The sequence below is a fragment of the Papio anubis genome, chromosome 17 (assembly GCF_008728515.1).
Source record: "Papio anubis isolate 15944 chromosome 17, Panubis1.0, whole genome shotgun sequence".
Classification (NCBI taxonomy): Eukaryota; Metazoa; Chordata; class Mammalia; order Primates; family Cercopithecidae; genus Papio; species Papio anubis.
The window spans coordinates 28,573,695-28,582,958 of record NC_044992.1 but is presented as its reverse complement, the minus strand read 5'-3'; the positions used below and the strand labels follow the sequence as shown (position 1 = coordinate 28,582,958).

The 9,264-nt window shown below is 45.7% G+C and overlaps 1 protein-coding gene and 1 long non-coding RNA gene across 4 annotated transcripts in view; one reads left to right on the top strand and one right to left on the bottom strand.

Annotated features, from left to right (window-relative positions):
- Nucleotides 1-2,878: 2,878 nt before the first annotated feature.
- LOC116271042 overlaps nt 2,879-9,264 on the bottom strand; it is a 16,755-nt gene continuing 10,369 nt past the window's right edge. The window contains exons 1-3 of one of the 2 annotated variants that reach the window (XR_004179394.1): nt 7,284-7,743; nt 3,170-3,248; nt 2,879-2,928 (exon numbers count right to left, since the gene is read on the bottom strand). This is a non-coding gene — a long non-coding RNA (uncharacterized LOC116271042). Of the gene's footprint in view, nt 2,929-3,169; nt 3,249-7,283; nt 7,744-9,264 lie in introns of those variants that run through there. The other variant, XR_004179395.1, reaches the window with a different exon arrangement.
- The window catches only part of CCL5 (C-C motif chemokine ligand 5), a 9,212-nt gene continuing 6,816 nt past the window's right edge, over nt 6,869-9,264 (top strand). The window contains exons 1-2 of one of the 2 annotated variants that reach the window (XM_031657480.1): nt 6,915-7,126; nt 8,717-8,828. In XM_031657480.1, the coding sequence (XP_031513340.1) occupies nt 7,051-7,126; nt 8,717-8,828 (188 nt within the window). In that variant the 5' untranslated portion in view covers nt 6,915-7,050. Of the gene's footprint in view, nt 7,127-8,716; nt 8,829-9,264 lie in introns of both variants that reach the window. The other variant, XM_031657481.1, reaches the window with a different exon arrangement.

Here is a 9,264-nt window from a genome sequence, read left to right as displayed (position 1 = left end):
CGCCTCCCCTTCCTGAAGTGCTGGGATTACAGGCATAAGCCACTGTGCCCAGCCCTCATCAGATTCTTAAATGGCTCCATTGCCCCAAACAGGTTAGGTTCAATATCTTACTTTACAGATGAAGAAATTTAGGCCCAGAGAAAGTAAGCAACTTGTTCAAAGTCATCATTAATAATAGCAAGGCAGACACAGAAAGGAAAATACTACATGATCTCACTTACATGTGGAATCAAAAAAAGTCAAATACATGGAAGCAAAGAGTAGAACTTTGGCTACCAGTGGTGGGGCTGTAAGAGGAATTGGGAGATTCTGCTCAAAGGGCACAAAGTTGTGGTTATGCAGAATCGAATGTGCAGTATGAGGACTGCAGCAGTGCCCCTTTATCTGTGGTGGATGTTCCAAGACCCCCAGTGGATGCCTGAAACCATGGATAGTACCTGTTATATACTATTACATTGTGTGTTTTTTCCTATACTACCTATGATAAACTTTATAAATTAGGCACAGTAAGAGATTAACAACAATAATAACAAAATAGAACAATTATAACAATATACTGTAATAAAAGTTATGTAAATGTTTATATCTGGAATTTTCCATTTAATATTTTCTGACCATGGTTGACCAAGAGTAACTGAAACCGCAGTAAGCAAAACCAGAATAACCAAAATATAGATAAGGGAGGACTACTGTATAGTTAATAATATTGTATTGAATACTGGAAATTTTCTTTTTTTTTTTTTTGGAGACAGAATCTTTCCCTGTCAGCCAGGCTGGAGTGCAGTGGCACAATCTCGGCTCACTGCAACCTGCGTCTCCCTGGCTCAAGCAATTCTCCTGCCTCAGCCTCCTGAGTAGCTGGGATTACAGGCGTGTGCCACCATGGCTGGATGATTTTTGTATTTTTTGTAGACACCGGGTTTCACCATATTGACCAGGCTGGTCTCAAACTCCTGACCTCAGGTAATCCACCCACCTCGGCCTCCCAAAGTGCTGGAATTACAGGCATGAGCCACCGCACCTGGCCGAATACTGGAAATTTTCTAAGAGAAGAGATTTCAGGTGCTCTCACCACACACACAAAAATAGAGGTAACTGTATGAAGAGATGGATACATTAATTTGTTTAACTGCAATAATCATTTTACTATGTATATGTATATCAAAACATCATGTTGTAAATATGTGTATTAAAAATACAGTTATTATTAAAAATACACAAATAAATAATAAGTCATAAAGCTGGATTTTGAACCTAGAAGTCTGACTCTAGAGAGCCCATTTAATCAAGATGCTACAAGAAGTTAGTATGACTTAATCAGCATTGATTTAACAGCATGTCTAAGACATTTATTGGAAAGCAGGTGGAGAATACAAATAAATAGAAAACACACAGGACACTGTCACTGTTTTCATGGAGTTAAGACAAGACCAGTGAAAAGATGATTCACAATAAAAGAGTGTAAATTTACTTGTATTTTGTTTATCTCCCTTCTCCCCGTCCCCCTACCCTACACCCAAACAAGCTCCAGATGGCAGGTCTTTGCCTGTCTTACTAGCCATGGTGCCTGTAGTGCCTAGAACGGTGCCCAGCTCACAGCAATTCTCAGTAAAATCTGTAGAGTGGGTAAGGAATGACTGAGGGGTACAGACCACGCACACTGAAGGCACAGGGAGAGCAGCGACTGCTCCATGATGGTGTACTGGTATACCTCACCTTACGTCTCCTAAGCACATCCATGATCATTATTGCCCTTGATCCTCTCCACCACTACTGTGGGTCAGACAGGAAGGAGTTCCTGGTTTTCAGGAATATAATGTGCTGGGTGAATAATAATGACAGTTGCCATTCATTGAACACCCACCCTGTACCAGGCACCATACTGTTTACGTGGGCTCTCTAATTTGCTTATACATGGAATCAGTACATTAGCACCAGAGAAAAAATTGAAGATAGCCCATCAAGCCCAAACCTTGATTTTGCATAGGAGAAAATGAATGGTAGAAATGAAATAAAAATTAGATTCTCCTCCCTCCTGTGCTCCTCACAATCTATTGGAATCAATGAAAGGGAAGAAAAATACTCCCACGGCTGGGTGTGGTGGTTCATGCCTACAACCCCAGCACTTTGGGAGGCCAAGGTGGGAGGATTGCTTGAAGCCAGGACTTCAAGACCAGCCTGGGCAACATGGCAAGATCCCATCTATAAAAAAATTTAAAAATTAGCCCAGTATGGTGCAGTGGCTCATGCCTATAATCCCAGCACTTTGAGAGGTCGAGACAGGCGGATCACAAGGTCAGGATATCAAGACCAACCTGGCTAACATGGTCAAACCCCATCTCTACCACAAATACAAAAAATTAGCCACGCATTGTGGTGGGTGCCTGTAGTCCCAGCTACTTGGGAAGCTGAGACAGGAGAATGGTGTGAACCAGGGAGGCGGAGCTTGCAGTGAGCCGAGATCGTGTCACTGCACTCCAGCCTGGGTGACAGAGCAATACTCTGTCTCAAAAAAAAAAAAAAAAAAAAGGCCAGGTACGGTGGCTCACACCTGTAATCCCAGCACTTTAGGGGGCTGAAGCGGGTGGATCATGAGGGCAGGAGATTGAGACCATCCAGGCTAACATAGTAAAGCCCTATCTCTACTAAAAATACAAAAAAGTAGCCAGGCGTGGTGGTAGGTGCCTGTAGTCCCAGCTACTCGGGAGGCTGAGGCAGGAGAATGGTGTGAACCTGGGAGGCGGAGCTTGCAGTGAGCCAAGATCGTGCCACTGCACTCCAGCCTGGGCAACAAAGCCAGACTCCGTCTCAAATTAGCCCAGCATGGTGGTGCACACCTGTAGTCCCAGCTGCTCAGGAGGCTGAAGTAGGAGGATCTCTTGAACCCTGGAGTTCAAGCCTGCAGGTGATCAGCAACTGCATTCCAGCCTGGGGAACAGAGTGAGATGCTGTCTCAAACAACAACAACAACAACAACAACAAAAGTACTCTTGACATTCCCACTGCCTATTCTCACTCAGCAATCCCAACATCCCACCATCCTACCCACCACCCCCTGTCCCACCACCACTTACACACAGATATACATACACATACACACACACAGTGGAAAGGTTTGCTGGGATTCAAAGATGAGGAGCATGTCGGTGTTGTCTGCGGGTTTTCTCACCTCTGTCCTTAGCTCGTGTCCCAACTCAGCATATCTGGTATCCAGGAAAACACTTTCTTTTCTTCCTTAAAGAGGGAAACTGCAATCAAGGAAAGAAAACAGAAATTGAGCTCACAGGAGAAAACTGAGCCTTGGCAATCGTTTTATGATTTTCTCTAGAAACAATGAAGTGTGGTAGAAAGTCCATGAACCCAGACATGGGTTCAATGTTGAACTCTACTACTGTAGGCTGTGACTATAAGCTAGTCACTTAACCTCTCTACGCCTCAACGACCCATCTGTTTTAAAAAAGACTTTTTGTGGCCAAGCGTGGTGGCTCATGCCTGTAATCCCAGCACTTTGGGAGGCCAAGGCAGGTGGATCACCAGGTCAGGAGATCGAGATCATCCTGGCTGACATGGTGAAACCCCGTCTCTACTAAAAATACAAAAAATTAGCCAGGCATGGTGGCAGGCGCCTGTAGTCCCAGCTACTCGGGAGGCTGAGGCAGGAGAATGGCGTGAACCCGGGAGGCGGAGCTTGCAGTGAGCCAAGATCGCGCCACTGCACTCCAGTCTGGGCGAAAGTGAGAGAATCCATCTTTAAAAAAAAAAAAAAAGGCCGGGCGCGGTGGTTCACGCCTGTAATCCCAGCACTTTGGGAGGCCGAGGCGGGCAGATCACAAGGTCAGGAGATCAAGACCATCCTGGCTAACACAGTGAAACCCTGTCTCTACTAAAAATACAAAAAATTAGCCAGTTGTGGTGGTGGGGGCCTGTAGTCCCAGCTACTTGGGAGGCTGAGGCAGGAGAATGGTGTGAACCCGGGAGGTGGAGCTTGCAGTGAGCCGAGACCGTGCCACTGCACTCCAGCCTGGGCGACAGAGCGAGACTCCGTCTCGGGAAAAAAAAAAAAAAAAAAGATTTTTGTAATAAATAAATAAAGATTTTTTGTAATATTGACTGGGGGTTTAGTTTAGACTGCTGAAAAGCATAAATTACAGAATATCCTTAAAGGCACTGACATCTTACTCTTAATGATAGCATGATAATAATAGCCAGTGTTATTAAGTACTTAACAACATGTGTCAGACGTTGCACTAAGAGCTTTGCAAGCATGAGAACATTTATAGGGACTTAATTGTCTTGATAGTTGTGTGAGGGACTATTATTATTATCACTGATTTATAGGTAAGGAAACTGAGACCAGAGAGATTATTAATAACTTACCTGAGGCCACCTGGCCAATGAACAGGAGAAACTGCCAAGTCCCTGCTCTTAACCCACTGCCTTTTCCAGAACCTCTCACATGTTTGGCAACTTACCTTAGACCTAACATGGCTTTGTGAAGGAAACAATTGCTAGAACATTTTTATGTGGCTGGATGAATGTTTCTAAAGTGCTTGCAATTTGTTTCTTTAAATGAGATGGCCATACTTTCCAAAATTGTGTTTCCATTGTTAATTGATTGAGCTGTAAGGAGGGTATGAGAGGATTGTTGTAAAGAGCTTGGAACAAGGCCTGGCGCGGTGGCTCGCGTCTGTAATCCCAGCACTTTGGAAAGCCAAGGTGGGCGGATCGCCTGAGGTCAGGAGTTCGAGACCAGCCTGGCCAACATGGTGAAACCCTGTCTCTACTAAATATACAAAAATTAGCCAGGCATGGTGGCGATGCCTGTAATCCCAGCTACTCAGGAGGCAGAAGAATTGCTTGAACTTGGGAGGCTGAGGGTGCAGTGAGCCGAGATCGCACCTCCGCACTTCAGCCTGATCAACAGAGTGAGACTCTGTCTCAAAAAAAAAAAAAAAAAAAAAAGCTTGGAATAGCAGCTGAAACCTAGAAAGGCCTTGATAACTGTTAACTGCCTTACTGATGTGATTCACTGGTCAGAGCTGGGGCATGGTCATCAGAAACACCTGCCTTCAAATCCCACTTATCAGCTGCCTGAGCTTGAAGATGCTGTCTGTTCTGAGGCTTAGTTTCCTTTTTAGTCAAATGAGAATAATAACCACTCTGCCTCAAAGTCATCGTGAGGAAGAAATGTGACAAAGTCTTCCCATTCTGGGTGATTTAGTCACCCTCAACCACTATGTTACAAGTGTGAGAGTAGCAAACAGAAAATGATCTCAGTAGAGGGTTACATTTTGTTTATTTTGCTTTTGTCATTCTCAATAAACACTTTTCTTTTAAATAATTCAGATGCCAGCCAGGCGCGGTGGCTCACGGCTGTAATCCCAGCACTTTGGGAGGCCAAGGCAGGTGGATCATGAGGGCAGGAGGTAGAGACTATCCTGGCTAACACGGTGAAACTCTGTCTCTACTAAAAATACAAAAAAATTAGCCAGGTGTGGTGGCGGGTACCTGTAGTCCCAGCTACTCAGGAGGCTGAGGCAGAACAATGGCATGAACCCAGGAGGCGGAGCTTGCAGTGAGCCGAGATCGTGCCACTGCACTCCAGCCTGGGCGACAGAGCAAGACTCCATCTCAAAAATAATAATAATTATAATTATAATAATAATTCAGATGCCAATTTCAGCCTAGCCCAGATCAAATTGTTGCTAATTGTTAACTACTAAAATAGGAATTGATAAAGACTTACTATATCCAGTTCTTTGGAATGGAATAAGGACCCCGGCTCTAATCCAGAAGTTCCACATGGGTTCAGTTTTGAGGATACTCCTAACCACGAACCCTTTAATGTTGGGCAGTACTTAATGGACGGAGCACCCAAGTGGGAGCGAGGGCAACTGCGTTCTGATCATTCTGATGAATGATCTCTGTCATTCATTTGCTGTGTGTTCTTAGCAAGTCACTCCTGCTCACCGGGCCTTGATTTCCTCTTGTGCAACTGAAGAACATGGAAAAAAAATGGATCCCTAAAGTCCTTTGAAGCTTTCATATTCTGTAACTTTTGTGCCCAAGAAGGCCTTCAGTGAGATGGGATCCCAGTATTATATTGAGTTTCCTCATTCATAAAGTGGGGATAATAATAGTAAATGAGTTGACACACGCTAAGCCGGTAGAGTAGTGGCTGGCACAGATAAGCCCTCAGTAAATGGTAGCCAATAATGGTAGAGTATGCTGTAAGAGATCTTTCTCTCTCTCTCTCTCTGCTTCTCAACAAGCCTCTAATCAATTATTCTACTTTATAAACAAGGAAATAGAACTCAAAGACATTAAGCACTTTTCCCAAAGGTCACTTAGCAAGTAAATGGGAGAGACCCTATGGCCAGGATGAAAGAAAGAAATTCCCACAAGAGGACTCATTCCAACTCATATCTGGTGAAAAGGTCCCCAATGCCCAGCTCAGATCAACTGCCTCAATGTACAGTGAGAGTGTGCTCACCTCCTTTGGGGACTGTATATCCAGAGCACCCTCCTCAATAAAACACCTTATAAATAACATCCTTCCATGGATGAGGGAAAGGAGATAAGATCTGTAATGAATAAGCAGGAACTTTGAAGACTCAGTGACTCAGTGAGTAATAAAGACTTAGTGACTTATGATCCTGTTCTAACTGCCTGTCCTTGTTGTCCCCAAGGAAGCAGCTTACTGCTCTCTGAGGAGGACCCCTTCCCTGGAAGGTAAAACTAAGGATGTCAGCAGAGAAGGGTTTCCACCATTGGTGCTTGGTCAAAGGGGAAACTGATGAGCTCACTCTAGATGAGAGGGCAGTGAGGGGGAGACAGAGACTCGAATTTCCGGAGGCTATTTCAGTTTTCTTTTCCGTTATGTGCAATTTCACTTATGATACCGGCCAATGCTTTGTTGCTATTTTGGAAACTCCCCTTAGGGGGTACCCCTTAACTGGCCCTATAAAGAGCCAGCCTGAGCTGCAGAGGATTCCTGCAGAGGATCCTGTGACAGCACGTGGACCTCCCACAGCCTCTCCCACAGGTACCATGAAGGTCTCCGTGGCTGCCCTCGCTGTCATCCTCATTGCTACAGCCCTCTGCGCTCCTGCATCTGCCTCCCCACGTAAGTCCTGGTCTTGACCACCACCGCCTGTGGAGTCGGACCCTCTGCCTAGAATGCCCACCCCATCCCAATGACTGTCCCAGACCTTGCCCTCTTTTCAACTGTAGCATGAATATTGTCCGAACCCCATTATTTACATTCTTGTGGATTGTCTTACCCAGATGTCCTGTTGTCCTTGAGGGATCTCTTTGCTGCTTCATGGCAGGGATCTCCTCATCAGTTTTCCTGTCTTCAAGGTCTACACCCCCAAGGCCTACAGGAGTTCACTGAGTGTGGACTCATGTTGGGGAGATTAGTAGTCATGAGTAGCTCACACTGACTTTGAAACACGACTGACTCATGCCTGTCAGCAGCAGGGTTTCTAAGAAATTTAACTAAACTAAAACTTCCTGAGACCCTGAGATAGCCATATTCTCTCTCTTTTCATAAATGTAAAAAATTGGCTTATGAGAGGGTATGTGGCTTTATTAGAGTGAATACATTTTAAAAACAAATAAAAACAAAGAGAGGATAATAAAAGCTAATTAAATGGCTACTGTGGATCAGGCATTGTGCTGATTTTTGTATATCTTTTTTCTTTTTTTTTTTTTTTGAGATGGAGTCTTTGCTCTGTCACCCAGGCTGGAGTGCAGTGGCACGATCTCGGCTCACTGCAAGCTCCGCCTCCCGGGTTCACGCCATTCTCCTGCCTCAGCCTCCAGAGTAGCTGGGACTACAGGTGCCCACAACCATGCCTGGCTAATGTTTTGTATCTTTTAGTGGACACGGGGCTTCACCGTGTTAGCCAGGATGGTCTTGATCTCCTGACCTCGTGATCCACCCTCCTCGGCCTCCCAAAGTGCTGGGATTACAGGAGTGAGCCACCGCGCCTGGCCGATTTTTGTACATCTTATTTAATACCTACAACTCTTCTTTGAGTAGCTGTCCTTGACTTACAGATGGGAAAACAGAGAGGTTAAGTAACTTGTCCATGGGCAGGCACAGAGCTAGGAAATGGGGAGACTGATATTCAAACCTGGTTCCATCTCGCTGGGAAGATAAAAACTACTCGTCTGCTGGGAAGTGGCAACTGATGCTTCCCAGTGTGATCTTGAATTAACTGACCAACAAGAAGTTCTCTGTTGAGAGCCCTTCTCACTGAAGCTCAACAGGAGCTCTCAAGATGCAATATGCATCTCCAGGCTGCTCTTAGGATCCTGGCTGAGTTATGGAGCCTGAGCTTTGGAAGCCTCCCCACAACCTGCCCTAGGTCTCAAAGAAACCAAGTTCTGAATCCATTGAGGATTCTGGAAGGGCAAGAATGAGGCCAGAGGACCCAGGACAAGCCAGGAGGAGGCCCTGAGAGCCAAGGGCAGAGGGTTATGGTGTAAAGGAGTGGATACAAGCTTGGCTCAAAGATTAGATGAGGGGTTGGAATCCCCACTCTGCCACTGTTTATCCATGGCCAAGTGACTTTACCTCTCTGAGCCTCAGTTTCTGTCAAGGAAGATAACAGTTCTTTCTAAATAGATCATACAAAGTGTTCAGCACAATGTCTAGTGTGCAGTAGCAATGAATAAAAGGGTCTCCCTCCTTCCTTTCCTCTTCCAGATGCCTCAGACACCACACCCTGCTGCTTTGCCTACATTGCCCGCCCACTGCCCCGTGCCCACATCAAGGAGTATTTCTACACGAGTGGCAAGTGCTCCAACCCAGCAGTCGTGTGAGTCTCAGCCCCATGGAGCCCTCCCAGAGCCTGTTCCCTCAGGAGTCCGCTGAGAGGATGCCCTACCCACTCCCACCCATCCTCCAGCTACGAGCAGCCACAGCTCCTCCATTTCTAGCCTCAGAGTCCCCTGCTATCATGAAAAAAGACTAGACAAGCTGTCCTTAGAGAATCCTGCCCACTCTGATGGACTATGTTCCTAGGACTCCAGTCTTTTTTTTTTTTTTTTTTTTTGAGATGGAGTCTCACTCTGTCGCCCAGGCTGGAGTGCAGTGGCTCCATCTCAGCTCACTGCAAACTCCACCTCCTGGGTTCACACCATTCTCCTGCCTCAGCCTCCCAAGTAGCTGGGACTACAGGTGCCCGCCACCGTGCCCGGCTAATTTTTTGCATTTTTTAGTAGAAACGGGGTTTCACCGTGTTAGCCAGGATG